This window comes from Copadichromis virginalis, linkage group LG6 (assembly GCF_057382275.1).
Source record: "Copadichromis virginalis isolate Kocher_CV1m ecotype Utaka linkage group LG6, C_Virginalis_male_GT1.1, whole genome shotgun sequence".
In the NCBI taxonomy this organism is placed as follows: Eukaryota; Metazoa; Chordata; class Actinopteri; order Cichliformes; family Cichlidae; genus Copadichromis; species Copadichromis virginalis.
The window spans coordinates 255,723-272,591 of record NC_140623.1 but is presented as its reverse complement, the minus strand read 5'-3'; the positions used below and the strand labels follow the sequence as shown (position 1 = coordinate 272,591).

At 41.0% G+C, this 16,869-nt stretch overlaps 1 protein-coding gene across 1 annotated transcript; it reads left to right on the top strand.

Annotated features, from left to right (window-relative positions):
* Nucleotides 1–756: 756 nt before the first annotated feature.
* Nucleotides 757–15,984, top strand: LOC146706844 (uncharacterized). Its single transcript, XM_085460704.1, has 10 exons — nt 757–796; nt 880–1,085; nt 1,196–1,321; nt 1,410–1,514; nt 1,630–1,740; nt 1,869–1,994; nt 8,997–9,138; nt 9,230–9,283; nt 9,364–9,614; nt 15,925–15,984. Exons 1-10 carry the CDS (start codon nt 757–759, stop codon nt 15,982–15,984), a joined length of 1,221 nt encoding a protein of 406 aa, XP_085316830.1.
* Nucleotides 15,985–16,869: the final 885 nt, after the last annotated feature.

The window sequence follows — 16,869 nt, the reverse complement described above, 5'->3', positions numbered from 1 at the left end:
GAAGGCAGGATGAATGGAGAGATGTACCGGGACATTCTGGATAAAAATCTGCTGCCATCTACCAGGAAGCTAAAAATGAAAAGAGGGTGGACATTTCAGCAAGACAATGATCCCAAACACAAGGCCAAGGAAACAATGAAGTGGTTTCAAAGAAAGAAAATCAAGTTGCTTGAATGGCCCAGTCAATCACCTGACCTAAATCCCATAGAAAATCTATGGAGAGAACTGAAGATTAAAGTTCATAAAAGAGGCCCAAGGAACCTTCAAGATTTAAAGACCGTTTGTGTGGAAGAATGGGCCAGAATCACTCCTGAGCAATGCAGACGACTGGTCTATCCATACAAGAGGCGTCTAGAAGCTGTAATCACCAACAAAGGCTTTTCTACAAAGTATTGAATAAAGTGTGTTCAATACTTATTCCCTGTGTCATTTCACTTTATTTATTATGGTTTAACTTGTATACTTATATGTTCTGATTTGATTGTATGACTTCAATATTTGGCTTGATGGCAACATCTGGTGGAAATGTTGTGTCAATAGTCCACTTGGAAATCCCCTTACTGATAAAAATGCTGATGTGTCAAATACTTATTTTCCCCGCTGTATGTGAGAAAACTTTTCATTTTTATTTTTTGACACACAATGAAGTAGGTTAAAGTGTCATGGGTTTTATTCATGTGGTTTCTTTTTAAAACATTATTCTTTCAGGCCAAGCGACAGTTGGGACGTAAATCTTACGACAGAGTGGCAACATTTATGTGCCATGATGCCATCACAGCCAAAAGATTTTATCAAGGTTATTTAAATAAGCTAAAGTGAAGTCATATATTTATCTATACACTTACATTTATTCATATTTAGTAATATTGCTTTGCACAGCTGAGGACCCTGCAGAGGACACACTCCAGAGCCGAGCACTGACCACCAATGCAATTGCAACATATGCAGCAAATAAAAGGAAAAGGAGAGAGGACAGAGGATCTGTGCAGGACGAGGACAGTGAAGGATCTGACAAGGAAGAGCAGCAGTCATCAGGAACAGAGGAGCTTTTAGACAGAACGCTCTTCCAGTGTAGCAGTAACAAGGTATGTGTGCCCTGATTCCCTTGGTAAGAGTTTTGATTGGTTGCACTTCTTTCATATATAATCATTTACTCCATCATGAACAAAACATATTTAATTTGTACCATAAACAGATGGTGAGCCCAGGTCAGGGTGAGGTTGCCTGTAGTGCCGGAGCCACAATAAGAGAAACTAAACAGGATTTGAAAAAGGGGGTGGAGCATCTACAAAAAGTGACATACCAGTTGCGCAAGAGAAAAGTATGTAATGTATGTTCTTGTGCTTGTTTTTAGTGTTTTCACTGATTACTAATCTTTTACCTTTTTACTTTTACTTTTCTAAAATCAGATGGTGGTCTTTTACAAAAATGATAGGACAGATGTGGGGAAACTCACACAAGAAGACAATCCAGAAGAGGAGGAGGAGGATGAAGCGAGGGAATGGGTTCCTAAGGTGGGCAGGAAAAATCCAGCAGAGTTTCTTCTCCTGCAGTTAAAGATGTAAGTGTTTTGTTTCCACACATCCATGAAAAATGAGTAAAATATATATTTTTCTGTTCTAATAACAGTCTGTGAGCTCATCTGAAGATGATGGGACAGATGACTGGAAACCCACACAGGATGAATCTGAAGGCTATTCAGAAGAGGAGGAAGAACAAGAACGTAAAAGGATTCCTAAGGTAGCCATGAAAAACAAAACTGGGTGTCCTGTGCCACAAAGAGATGTGAAATTCATCCTCAGTTTCAGTGCTTCCACAATCAATCCATCAAAAATGACCAAACATATTGTTGTCTTCTCTGAAAACAGATGGTGGCAGCATCTGAAGAGGATGGGACACATGATAGCAGACCCACACAAGATGAATCTAAAGATGATTCAAAGGATGAAGCAGAACATTTGGGACAAATGATTCACAAAGTGGCCATGGAAAAGGTAAAATTTGTCCTCTGTTTCAGTGCATTCAACAAAATATGTCTTTGTATTCTTCTGCGTCAGATGGTCAGCTCATATGAAATATGCAAGGAGTAAAGGTATTGAAGGTACATGAGTTTAAATACCTGGAGTCAAGCATCCAAAGCAACAAGCAGTGCAAAAGGCCAGGCAGGGGATGGCAGGGCTCAAGATGCTAAGATTTTGTTTGGGAGTGACCAGAATGGAGAAGATTAGAAATGAGTGCATCAGAGAGACAGCTCATGTTGAGCGGTTTGGAGACAAAGTTAGAGAGGCAAAGCTGACATGATTTGGACATATGTAGAAGAGGCATAGTGAATATATTGTTCCATATGGAGTTGCCAGGCAGGAGGGAAAGAGCAAGCCCTTAGAGGGAGTTCAAGGATATAGTGATGGAGGATATAGATAGGGTTGGTATGAACGAGGAGGCGGCTATGGATAGAATAAGATGGAGGCAGATGATCCACTGTAGTGACCCCTAAAGGGAGGAGCCAGAAGAAGAAGAAGAACTCAGCTTATTCGAAGAGGATGGAACATGATGGGAAACCTCCACCAGATAAATTCAAAGACAATTCAGAAAAGATGTGTTTGAGGAAGAGGTGAGTTAGCTGCAGTCCATTTTAGTGAGGTCATGAGGAGGAGTAGAAAGCTGCAGTAAATCTAATGATCGTGCTCGTGTATGTATAATACCAGCAGTGAGTTCTGAGGACTTGGACGGTCCAAAAACTATTTGCTAACAAATCAGCACAGGCACTTATAGTGGTGCACTATTACAAAATGCTTTTACTCACAAATAGGGGGCTAAAGTTCATTCCTTGCAGTTTGATTTGTTTCTAAAACAATCAATACCAACATGAAACTGGTTTATAATTTTTTTCTTGTTCTTGCATTTCTTTTTTTTTTTTTTTTATTAAAGTTTTTGCATCGACTTTTACAAAAGATAAATTGAACAATATGCCGTTTTCTTTTTAAAGAACATAAAGCAATATAAAACATACATTCCCACCTCATGATTATAGCAGTACCAGTGGGTGTACAAACAGAAAAAGGAAAAAGTCCAATCTAATAATACTAGTAACAAACCCAAGGGTACAAGACAACAGTTCCTGAGTGTACAAAGGAGATGTGGAGAGTATCCAGAACCCACACCCCCACACAGACACATAAAAACCAAAACACACAAAAAAAAAAAAAAAAAAAAAAACCCACAGATGATAAGTGGTCAGCTTAGTGATAGGGATAAGTCAATTCTGTTAGAGAAAACAAAATATGTATAAAGTAGTTAAATAAATACTAGGGCGCAGGCACAATAGAATCCATATACTTAAACTTAGGCCTCTTACTTAAACATAAGATAAGAAAAAAATAAAATATGATAGAGTCTGAGCTGGCTAATTGGGAGCATTGCGAGACCGCAAAGTCTGAACATGGTCAAAAAAGGGTTGCCAGGTCTTAAAAAATTTGGCCGTAGACCCGCGTAGGGTGAATTTAATCTTTTCGAGTTTGCTAAAGTGCAAAACGTCTCTGATCCAGATTTCCCAGGATGGGACGGAAGGGGACTTCCAACATAACAATATTCTGCGTCTTGCCAATAAGGTGAAAAATGCTACCAGATCCGCTTGAGGCGTCGGCAAGGCAACTGAATCAGGAAGAACCCCAAACAAAGCAGTTAAGGGCACAGGTTGGAGGGTTAGCTGGGTGATCTTAGATAAAATCAAGAAAATATTAATCCAGTATTGTTTGAGGGATGAACATGACCAAAACATATGCATTAAAGAGGCAGGTGTTTGATGACAACGGTCGCAATCAGGGCTAAGATTGGGGTATATTTGAGCTAGTCTGGCCTTAGTCCAATGTATACGGTGCAGAATCTTACATTGAATCAGCCCGTGTTTGGCACAGAATGAGGAGCCATGGACCCGGTAAAGAATTTTATCCCAAGAGTCATCCTGAATCACACACCCCAGATCCTGCTCCCATGCCAATTTAATAGCCGAGATTGAAGAATTGCCAAAGGAGCATATTCTCCCATACAAACAGGAGATCAGGCCCTGTAATGAAGGGGGAGGCGATAGAAGGTTATCAAAGTCATGATAAGAAGGTCTAGATGGAAACTGAGAGGATTTCTCCTTAACAAAACTCCGGATTTGTAAATAGCGAAAAAAGTGACTTTTTGGAAGGCCAAATTTCAATGAGAGCTGTTCAAAGGAGGCAAATGTATTCTGAATGTACAGATCAGAAAAAGACCTAATACCCAAAGAGGCCCACAAATAAAAAGCACCATCAGCTAACGAAGGCTGAAAAGAGGGATTTTTCACAATGGGTGATTGAAGGGGAAAAAAGGTCAACTTAAAGTAACGACGAAATTGATACCATATTTTCAAGGTAACTTTGACAATAGAGTTATTATAAGAACCTGCACTCGGAGGCTGCTTTTGGGCATAAATCAGGGCTGGTAAAGAGGCTGAGACACAGGAAGAAGTCTCCAAACTGAGCCAGGCCGGGGCATTATTCGTGTCCTCCCCCTGTAGCCAATACCTGAGAATACGAATATTACATGCCCAATAATAGAACATAAAGTTTGGTAAAGCCATCCCCCCCATCTTTTTCGGTCTTTGAAGATATGTCTTGCGTATTCTGGGGTTTTTTTTGTTCCAGATGAACCCAGATAGAATCTTGTCTAATTTAACAAAAAAGGAAATTGGAATAAATACAGGGACACACTGAAAAAGAAAAGAAAATCTGGGGAGGATATTCATTTTAATTGTATTTATGCGCCCTGCTACAGACAGATGGAGTAGAGACCATCTGTCCAAATCCTGCCTAACTTTCTCCACAAGTGGGTCGAAATTAAGCTTGAAAAGAGCATGAAAATGACTTGTAATTTTAACCCCTAAATATGTGAAGTTGTCTGATACAACTCGAAAAGGCAGTGCTGTGCACTGATATTTCTGTGCAGCAGCATTCAGGGGAAACAGTTCGCTATTAGCAAGATTCAGTTTATAGCCAGAAATAAGGCTAAACTGTTCAAGTATTGAAAGTACCAAAGGGAATGAGGATGCTGGCTCTGAGATATAAAGAAGCAAGTCATCTGCATATAAGGAGACTCTTTGTTCTATACCATTTCTAAAAACCCCGGTGATACCTGGGTTTGATCTTAGCGATATGGCTAGGGGCTCAATTACGATTGCAAATAGCAATGGCGACATAGGACAGCCCTGCCTAGTCCCCCTAAACAGGGGAAAGAAGTCAGAGCATGTGCCATTTGTTTTGACAGCGGCAAGCGGGGAAGTATAAAGAAGTTTCAACCAGGAGATGAATATTTTACCAAAGCCGAATTTATCTAAAACATAAAAGAGGTATCCCCACTCTACCCTGTCAAAAGCCTTCTCAGCATCTAAACTGATCCCAAACTCAGGGCTGTTGGAGTCTGAGGGATTGTAAAGGACATTAAACAAACGTCTAAGGTTAGAGAAGGCGTATCTCCCTTTAATAAAGCCTGTTTGGTCCAGATTGATTAGAGATGGTAAGACTGCTTCTACACGCCTCGCTAGAAGTTTAGCAAGGATTTTATAATCCACATTTAACAAAGAAATGGGACGGTATGAGCCACATTGTAGTGGATCCTTATCCTTTTTTAGGATCAGGGATATAGATGCCTGCAGTAGAGAGGGTGGGAGGGATCCAACTTCCAGTGAGTGCTTATACATATTTATCATGAGCGGAGCCAGTTTAGGCATGAATTTACGATAGAACTCAACCGGAAACCCGTCCTGTCCGGGACACTTAGAACACTGCAGTTTGCTGATAGCTTGCATGATCTCTTCTACAGTTACTGGTCCCTCCAGCTGGAGGCTGTGTGTCTGATCGATTGATGGGAGCTTAAGATGATTGAAAAATGAGTCCAAAGCCTCCGTACTAAATGCACACTCAGACGCATAGAGAGATGAATAAAAGTCTCGAAATTGGTCATTAATTATTCTAGGATCCATAGAGACACCACTTAATGTCTGAATCCGAGGAATGGAGTGTGCAGCTGCTGCACTACGGAGCTGATGAGAGAGCAGTTTACTGGCCTTATCCCCATATTCATACTGGGAGTACTGACATTTCAGCAACATCTCTTCAGCCCGAGCAGAGGACAGGTGATCAAACTCAGTCTGCAAAGACAGCCTATCATTATAGACCTCTGGTGCCGGGCAAACGGCATACAACTCGTCTAATTGCGATATGCGTATTATGAGCTCGGACAATTTTGCTTTCCTTTGGTTTGCCTCAAAACCAGCATAAGATATAATATGTCCCCTGATAAAAGCCTTAAATGTTTCCCACAAAATAGAGGGTGATATTCCGGGTGTAGTATTTGTCTCTATAAATAAGTCTATCTTGGAATTCAGAAATGTGGTGAACTTATCGTCTGACAGCGAGCGTGTATTCAAACGCCATGGAGCTGGCGGAGAACATTGGCCCACTGCCAAATCTAGAGTCAACGGAGCATGATCTGAAATGACAATAGCACTATGAGAGCAAGAGCGAATCTGTGAAGTAAGTCGACTGTCCAGTAGGAAGTAATCAATACGAGTGTATGTATGATGAACAGGGGAGAAAAAGGTGTATTCTCTACGTGTAGGGTTGAGGAAACGCCAGGCATCAATAACAGAGAATTCTTTAAGGAACGTATTAATAATTTTGGAAGAGTTGGATTGCCTACCAGGCTTATTTGAGGATCGATCCAGCGGCCCGAGCCAGCAATTAAAATCGCCACCAAGAACCAAATAGTGGGAAGAGAAATCAGAAATTTTAGTGAAAAGAATACTAAGAAAATTTGGATCGTCCCAATTGGGAGCATAAACATTGGCAAAAATAAATTTAGTGTTCCAAATACTACCACTCACAATAATGAATCTACCATTCTGGTCCGCTATAACCTTAGAAGAAACAAATGGCACTGATTTGTGTATTAAAATAGCAGCACCACGAACTTTGGAATTAAATGTAGAGTGATAGAGTTGACCCACCCACCCCTTGCGAAGTCTAAAATGATCTGAAATTTTTAGGTGTGTTTCTTGTAAGAACACAACCTGGGCGCCCAAAAATTGCAAATGATGAAGGACCTTGCTCCTTTTAATAGGTTGGTTCAGGCCTTTACAATTCCAGCTACAGAACTTAAATGAGTAACCTGCTTGTTGATTATTAATATTTAATTGCGGTGCCATATTAAAACATAGGTTGAGAAAAGCCACAGCTGACCAATGAAAAACACGCAAAAAACAAAATCAGTGTACAGAACAGTACAACATAAAAACAAAAAACACCCAAACTTCCCCCTAAATGCTGAAGCATCTTCCCTAACAAGATGCGCGCACCCCTCGCTAAACACACCCCTGAGCACTTCCTCCCAACCATTCGAAGTCCCAGTTGAGTTTAAGCTCCGTGCATTACAAGGCAAAGACAAATCAAGGATTATATGAGAGTATATTAGAACGAGACACATCCTAAAAAAAAAAAAAAAAAAAATTATTTCAAAGAAATTAAGCAAGATGGACATATCAGCCCATGGACTAAGACACTTATGTACCCTGAGAGGCTGGGCCCCCCAGGATCTTATTGGCAAAGTCCGTGGCAGACGCAGGATCAGTAAACTTACGTATAACTCCATCTGGAAGTGTCACCCTCAGTTCCGCAGGGTAGAACAGGCAGAACTTGATCCCAGGACAGGAATGCAGAAGGCGCTTGACACCAGTAAACTGTGAACGCTTTTTAGCCACTGCAGGTGTAAAGTCTGGAAAAATGGAAATCCTTCTGCCCTGGTAAAGTAGAGGAGAATTTGCCCCTGCAAGACGTAGCAGCTGTTCCTTGACATGGAAGTAATGGACTCTAATGAGAAGTGGGCGAGGAGGCATTCCCTCTCTGGGCTTTGACCCAAGGGACCTGTGAACCCGATCTAACAAGGGTGCTTCATTCAGTTTCAGAAGATCTTGCAGGAGATGGGAAATAAACTCCCTAGGGTTGGAAGACTCCAAACCCTCGGGGATGCCAACAAGGCGAATATTGTTACGCCTTGATCTTCCTTCTAGATCCTCACATTTAGCTTGGAGTTGTCTGACCTCCTCCGTTAGGACCTTTACAGCAGATTGAAGAGAAGTCAGGTCGTCACTGCAGGTTGTAGCTGAAAGCTCCAAATCTTTAATGGTAGTCCCTTGAGCATTAACGGTGGCCTGTAGGGTGGTTATAGCAGCTTTAAACTCAGCCTTCACAGATGATATTTCTGACCGCAGTGTATGGGTAACCGTGTCAATCTTGCATTCAAGCTTGTCGCAGATGTCCCGTTTCAGAGCCTCCAATGCTCTGGTAAATGTGGCTTCACCGAGCGGTGCGCCCGCACCCTGCTCGTAGCTGCTCTCTGTGATAGCCGCGTCACGTTGGGATTCGCGGCCCAGCTCCGGGCTCTGAGAACCACCCGCGCCGGCTTGACCCCGTTTTCGACGGTGCTCCCTCTTATCTGCCATTGTACAAAAAGAAAAATGAAGAGCAAATGGTGAGGCTTTTAGTGGGAGAACTTGATTGCCCGGACGCAACTGCTACGGTCACCACAGCCAACCAGGAAAGAAGCTCCTACGGCCTTTCCCAGAAGTTGTCAAAAGTAGGTTTCCCGACCTCAGAGAGTGAAAAAATAAAAAAAATAAATAAACGAGCGGATGCTCGGCGGCAAGAACGGTTATTTAGAGCCTACAGGGCTGATATAGTAAATGCGGATGCGTCTTAAACCAATATTTTTGTCATTGCTTTGCGGAGCCCCGGGAGACACGTCTTCACACCATAGTCTTCTTGCATTTCTGTGTGTTATATGTACAGGACAGAGAAACGGCGATGAGCTCATTACGATTACAGCACCAAATTCCAGTTGTTACATAACAAATCTGAACATTACATCTAGATGAGCTAAAGTAACCTTGTTTTTCTTTGTCAATCATCATTTTTCAGATGCAGCAGGCCTATGTAAGCCAAGACAAAGCAATGACTGTGAATAAGAGTTCAGAAAAAAGGGTGATTCACCAAACCAGATGCTTGAAGAGGCTCACTTTTCATCAATCAACTCTCTTTGAAGACACCATACCCAGATCTGGTAACTGGAAACCAGCAGCTGTAGTAAAAATACACAAGTTCAAAGAACTTTAAGGTGAAGTGGTATTTATTTATTTCTCATTTGGTCTTAGATAACAACAAGAAAGACCAAAGTGGAATGTCATCTGCAGCAATAATAACCTCAGGTAAATATTAACATTATATTGCACAATATGAACAATGTTAAGTTAATGAGTAAGTAAATGATTATTTTCTTAAAATAAAGAACAACTGGAGGAGAAAGAGATACAAGAAGAGTCTCTGGAGAAGATGAAGAGTGAAGACAAAGTAGGAGAGAGAAAAGAAAAAGTACAGCAGGAGCCTCTTAAGAAGATGAAGAGTGAAGCCAAAGTAAGAGAGAGAAAAGAAAAAGTACAGCAGGAGCCTCTGAAGAAGATGAAGAGTGAAGCCAAAGTAAGAGAGAGAAAAGAAAAAGTGCAGCAGGAACCTCTGGAGAAGATGAAGAGTGAAGCCAAAGTAAGAGAGAGAAAAGAAAAAGTGCAGCAGGAGCCTCTGGAGAAGATGAGGAGTGAAGCCAAAGTAGGAAAGAGAAAAGAAAAAGTGCAGCAGGAGCCTCTGGAGAAGATGAGCGGCAAAAGGAAAAGGAAGGAAGAAAAGATACAGGCAGAGCCTCTGGAGAAGATGAAGAGTGAAGCCAAAGTAGGAAAGAGAAAAGAAAAAGTGCAGCAGGAGCCTCTGGAGAAGATGAGCGGCAAAAGGAAAAGGAAGGAAGAAAAGATACAGGCAGAGCCTCTGGAGAAGATGAAGAGTGAAGCCAAAGTAAGAGAGAGAAAAGAAAAAGTACAGCAGGAGCCTCTGGAGAAGATGAGCGGCAAAAAGAAAAGGAAGGAAGAAAAGATACAGGCAGAGCCTCTGGAGAAGATGAAGAGTGAAGCCAAAGTAGGAAAGAGAAAAGAAAAAGTGCAGCAGGAGCCTCTGGAGAAGATGAGCGGCAAAAGGCAAAGGAAGGAAGAAAAGATACAGGCAGAGCCTCTGGAGAAGATGAAGAGTGAAGCCAAAGTAGGAAAGAGAAAAGAAAAAGTGCAGCAGGAACCTCTGGAGAAGATGAAGAGTGAAGCCAAAGTAAGAGAGAGAAAAGAAAAAGTACAGCAGGAGCCTCTGGAGAAGATGAAGAGTGAAGGGGGAAAAAGGACTCTGAAAATAAGGTGCAATTTATTCCATTGCTCCCAGTAAGCCCAAGAAATGCCTTATTTGAGGGCTTTTGCATTGTATTTGTTTTTGAAGATCCCACTTTTTTATTACATAAAAGAGTTGTTAATAAAAAGTGATCATCTAATACTGTGTCCAATGAGTTACTGTCACGTTTATTTTCTGGAATCACAAGTGCTCTCAGACTTGACATTATATATTTCCACCATATGTGAGATCAGTCAAATTAAGAAAGGAGACATGCTTCTTGAAGAAGTAAAAGTCCAAGCTTAAGACATATTTTCAGTATGTAAATGTTGAAGTTTTGGGGTATGTTGTACTATACAGTCAAACCATTTGATGCCATTTGGTCCTATATCTACACAAATTTCAGTTGTAAAATCACAAGGCTAATAAGTTCACATAAACTTCATAACTTAATCAGAATGTACATAGATGTCCTACCACTGGGGGAAAGACCAAGCACCACAATCTACCACATTTTCTGAACCACTTGCTCTCATCCACATAGGGAGCCGCATTGAACTTGTTAATCTAACAAAAGAAAAAGTGACCTCAATTTTGCAGCGGTTTGCAGATTTGTTCTCCCACCTGCCCGACTTTAAATGGTAAATGGCCTGCATTTGTATAGCGCTTTTCTAGTCCTTAAGGACCCCAAAGTACTTTACACTACATTCAGTCATTCACACACTGGCAATGGCAAGCTACATTGCAGCCACAGCTGCCCTGGGGGGCACTGACAGAGGCGAGGCTGCCGGCCACAGGCGCCACCGGGCCCTCTGACCACCACCAGTAGGCAAACATGGGGTTAGTATCTTGCCCAAGTATATTTGGCATGCAGCCAGGAGGCAGCCTGGGATCGAACCACCGACCTTCTGATTAGTGGCTGACCTGCTCTGCCACCTGAGCTACAGCCACCCCAGAAACTTACTTTGCTCAAAGAGCGCTATTTTGAAACACAGCCTGGGGTGATAATGCACTCATAGCCTGACTCGAGCACAACAGGCAAATTGTTCAGAAGAAAATGGGCAAAATGTTGAAACTGGGAGTGATAGAAGAGTAACACATTGTGTAGTGTTTCCTCACTTGTAGGGAACAAAGATCCTATGGAACGCCAGGACTGCCATAATGAATTAATTAAATACACCATTAAATAATTAATTAAATGTGGCAATAATTAATTAAAATCAGAAATAATTAATTACATAAATATTTACGACACATGTAATTAATTAATTATTGACACATTTAATTAATTATTTATTTATTTCACTTGGGTTTTTCTCCACATCACTTGCTGCTTCACCATCTGTAGCTGTAGCGCCACTGTCACCTCATCCGCCTGCAGTCACCCTTCTGCCATCTTCTTCACCGGCTGCTATGTCGCCACCTGGACCTGCCCTGCGTGAGTATTTGTATTTAATTAAATATTTGAGTTTAGGGTTTAATGGGGTTTTTTGATTTTCTTCTTTAGTGTTTAGTTTATTAACAAACTAGATTGTACTGCATTGTTTGTGATTTATGATTGTGTTTTGTTTGTTACCCCTCATGTGTCACAATGGTCTGATCAGCCATTAAATATACCCTTGTATGTCATTTCATGTTTAGGTCAATTATGTATGTTTGGGCAGTCATTTGGTTTGTTAAGTTTGCAGTCTTTGCCTGTGTTCAGTTTTGTTTCTTTGACCTCTTTTATGAGCTCAACATTTATTGCTTTTGTAAATATAATTTTTTGGGGTTAAATAAATGAAAAGTATATTTCTCTAATAATTCCTGGGACTCCTCCTGTTTTTCAACTTGGTCCATCACAAGGGGGGAAGTCCATACAAACAATATTCATTTCTAAATTATTAATTAACAAACTTGTGCTTAAAGTGCTTTGTCAATATTGTAGAAAATGTTAAACTTAATCATCATCTCGGCCTCCTCTGACGACCTGTTTGCTGCTGTCTGTTGCTGAAAGGCAGTGGGGAGAGGGGACACTTGGGCAGTGCATTTATTGCAGCATATAATGTGTTTCCTGGATACACTGTGCTTTTTCAGCATTCAAAGATTGATGGCACCGTGTCAGATCACTGGCTATGAATTTCAGACAGATCAGGCCTTAACAAAAAAGTTATCAATAGTTCTTTTCATCTTTTCTTATTACCCACAGCTATATCCACTTCTCTCAGGCCTAGGCTGCTCACTAGGGCTGGGTATCATCACTGATTTCTATAATCCATTCAATTCCAGTTCTCAAAGTCCTGATTTGGTTCAATTTAGCCTCAGGCAGTCAGAAATATTATAGTTCTGATCATTTATCAGTACTAATACATGTGAGACTTCATCAGAATTGTGAACATCACAGCACATGCCTTTGTGTGAAAGTAACTGAGAATAAAACACAGAAAAACATGAAGAAGATTTTCCTGGTCTGGCTTTTTATAGCAGATAACCTTAAAAATATTCTGCAAAATTCTGCAATTTTGCATAATTTTAAGAAGTTTAAATTTCTTCAGTATTGAACAGCAGAAATTAGGCTTTCTTGTCCGAGGTCATTTAAGTGAAAAAAGAAAAAGACAGCGCTGTAAACAACGGTAGACTGATGGGTAACAAGCGAATGAATAATGCCGAAAACAGAGATTTGAGACGGGAAACTGTTCCTGAAGAGAGAGCTCTGCACGAAGTGTGATTTTTATCGTGGTGGAAGCAAAACAGCAAAAGTCAGAGGGAATTCATGACGACATTGATCAAATGTTAAGCGTAGTTTGCTGCTTCTTTTGCTGCTGGCTCGGCGAATTTTGGTTGGAGAGAAACAAAACCTGCAGCTCAGAATCAGCGCAAAACAGACGTAAACACAGAACGGACCCGACAGCTCCGACAGTGTGTCCGTGTTCGGGCTGTCGGGTGAGAAAGCCGAGAAAGACAAAGCTGATTCTGATGCGTGGGGTCCGCTCTGTGATATCTGTGAATCAGAGAGGTCCCGCCGGTGACTATCTCTGATTGGTTTAGTCCACGATAGGGGCATAATGTGTGTCTGTTGTTGACCACACCGAGAGTTGCAGAGATATTTTTTTTGTTACCAGAATAGTTGGTTGCACGACGAAATATTTATTTTTAGTCGCACCACTGAAAAATTTGGTCACATTTGCGACCAAATTGGTCGCACTCTAGAGCCCTGCATTCAGATCACAAGTCTGATTGCAATATACCTGCCAGACAGGACAGGGTTAAAAAAAACAAACAAACAAAAACAAACAAAGAAACCCCTGACAAGGTACCTGTTTATATTCATGTAACTTTTGAAAGTTAGCTTCATACCTGAGAGCTGGTACCTTCAAATTCCTCATCCATGGTGCTTCGAAACTTTCAGTAGAAAAATCCGCTGCCTTACTCATGATCACATGACATAGATGATTATGATTGGCTGCTCAAATGCTCATTAGGGGCGGAGCATTTTTATAACATTAGTTACCATATGGCTTTGGAGCGTGATGTCACAGGGGTGGGCGTGGAAAGGATTTTGGCCTGATGCGCCATTTTCGTGGTCAAAATAAAGCGAAAAAGTCCCCCCCCCCCCCACAAGAGCGGAGCGAAGGCACACACAACAGTGTGAGATTATAATATTATTTTATGCCATGTTATACCCCTAATTAAAGATTGTGAATTATTATGTAGTCTTAGTTTGCATTACTCTCCTGAATTAGAAGAAGGTGATAACTATTGCATTTGTTAAACTGATTTACATTACATTAGACTGCTGAATGATTCACCTACCTGACTCCCCACTGTCTATCTCCTAATCTAAAAGGATTATAACCTTTGCTTACTCATTCAGTCCAGCAGACAATTCTCTGATGATGTGGTCTCGTAACATATGTCAGCGTGATAGCAGCTGCCCCTGATAAGTATAAATTATATGAATTACAAACTTTAATTTCAATGACACTGTGAACTGAGTTTTTTCAGGAATGCTTTTCACCACACCTGTAAAGTATTGGATAAAAAGATTAAAAACCATATACTATGCCATAACATCATGATTTACAACCATTCCGAAAGGAAGATCCGATATTCTAATCATCAAATTCATCTTGAATTCTGAATTGATCTTAAATTGACCACTTCTTGATCCTTGTATCATATAAATAATGTTTCAAGCTACTTGTAAAAAGGTAAAACCATCTTTAATCCCCAACTTTGATAAAAATGCCTTTTTCATCTATGGGCTGATTGGAACTCTTTTCATCACATATGTAGAGTATCCTTTAATTGTCCCACAAGGGGAAATTTGGTTGTAACAACAGCAAAAAGACACATATATAAAAAAAAAAAAAAAAACAGGACAGGACATAGAACAGAAGCACACTATTTTTTTTTTACATATTTACATCATTGAAAATAGTTGCCAATTGGTACTGTGCAATTATCAAAATTAGAGTACAGATAAGTGGCAAACCCAGAGCTAAAATGGATGGAAGAAGAGAGGACCCAAACATAGGATGGCTGAGAAAGTTTACAGTGTTTATTATAGTGGTTAGATGAACTGAACATAAAAGGCTAAACTAAGCTGAACTGAATGACTGAGCTGGATTGGAAACACACATTAGGAGTTGACGGTGACGAGACAAGAAACTGAGTGAAACTGAGGGCTTAAATAAACAGGACAATGATGATGGGAAACAGGTGAGGTCAATTTAATGACATCCGTTAACAGTAGTTCCAAATCTAATCTAATCTAATCGCAAAATACAATACAATAACAAGCAAAGTGGGATGGGTAAATAAAACTGCATTCAAATTCCTTATCAATAATGTCAACTCAAAACTCTCACCATAATGTCTGTCTGCATACCAGAGGTGCAAAGCATTGCATTTATAAGTCCCGATATATATATGGAATACGATTTCCTGTGAATATTGTCTATTCTATTTCTATTTTAGATGTTGTTTTTCTGCCACTGTTTGTTTGGTTCTTTCCACCTATCGTGTACTAATCTTCAGATCACACAGATCAAATAGATATGCCTGTCACCTTGGCTTATCTAAGAAATTAGACAAACTATTAATTTAAATAAACTGTGTTCAGTTCCCGCAGTTCCCATTATTTCCTTGCTTACATGTAATTAGTGTAATGCTGTCAAGGTATTCATAAAAAGTTTTTATTAAATAACCACAAAAACATACAGTTATTCTATGGAATTTATTCATCTTTTGAAATACATTTGAAACATCCAAAAATATAGGAAAGAACAGTTAATTGCTGTATCAGACGTATTAATGTAAGAATAAAAAGTGAACTTCCAAATGGCACATCCATCAATGCAGGAATCTAAAGTCCAAGTGTGACGTGCAAATGTATCCAAATGAATAAAGGGATCGGCAATTCCAAATATAATTTCCCATTCCAAGTTGGTGTTCCATGGAGCGCTGGCGCCCTCCTGAAACCAGCGGTACTGCAGCGAAAATTGTAACTTTGATGATTTTTCACAACCGAGCACTGAGTGATATGAAAACAAAAAAAAAAAATGTACCGACAAAGCACTTCTAGATGTACTATAATCCAAAAGATGAAATGCTTTTGAGATGTTTTGTAACAAATGTGATATTTTGAAATTGTTGGAATTTCTTCCAGATGAGTGATATTATCACCTTGCCGCACCTTATTAAGGAAAGGATGCCGGTCCACGAATAACTTTGTAAAAGAACAAGATCTGATGGCCATCTACACCACACAAGGGCGATTGCTGCTGGTTGAGGCCAACTACAACACACCAGGGCCTTTGGCTCTGGCTGAAGCCATCTTCATCACACCAGTGCCTGTGGCTCTGTCTGAGTCCATCTACAGCACAACAGTGCCTGTGCTTATTGCTGAGGCAACCTACGCCACACCAGGGCCTGTGCTTCTGGCTGAGGCCAACTACACCACACCAAGGCTGAGGCCAACTACAAAACACCAGAGTCTGTGGCTCTGTCTGAGGCCATCTACACCACACCAGGGCCTGTGCTCCTGGTTGAGGCCAACTACATGACATCATGGCCTGTGCTTCTTGCTGAGGCAACCTACACCACACAAGGGCGTTTGCTGCTGGCTGAAGCCATCTACACCACACCAGGGCCAGGGCTCTGTCTGAGTCCATCTATAGCACAACAGTGCCTGTGCTTATTGCTGAGGCAACCTACACCACACCAGGGCCTGTGCTTCTGGCTGTGGCCAACTACACCACACCAGGGGCTGTGCTGCACGCTGAGGCCAACTACAAAACACCAGGGTCTGTGGCTCTCTCTGAGGCCATCTTCACCACACCAGGGCATGTGCTTCTGGCTGAGGCCATCTACACCACACCAGGGCCTGTGCTACTTGCTGAGGCAAACTACACCACACCAGGGCCTGTGCTACTTGCTGAGGCAAACTACACCACACCAGGATCTGTGCTGCTGTTTGAGGCCATCTACACCACACCAGGGCCTGGGGCTCTGTCTGAGTCCATAGATCAACTGTATCTTCTACCATACCCAATACATCTCTATTTTCTGTGACTGTCAATTCTCTGCCTCTTCGCCCTTCTTCACCAACATT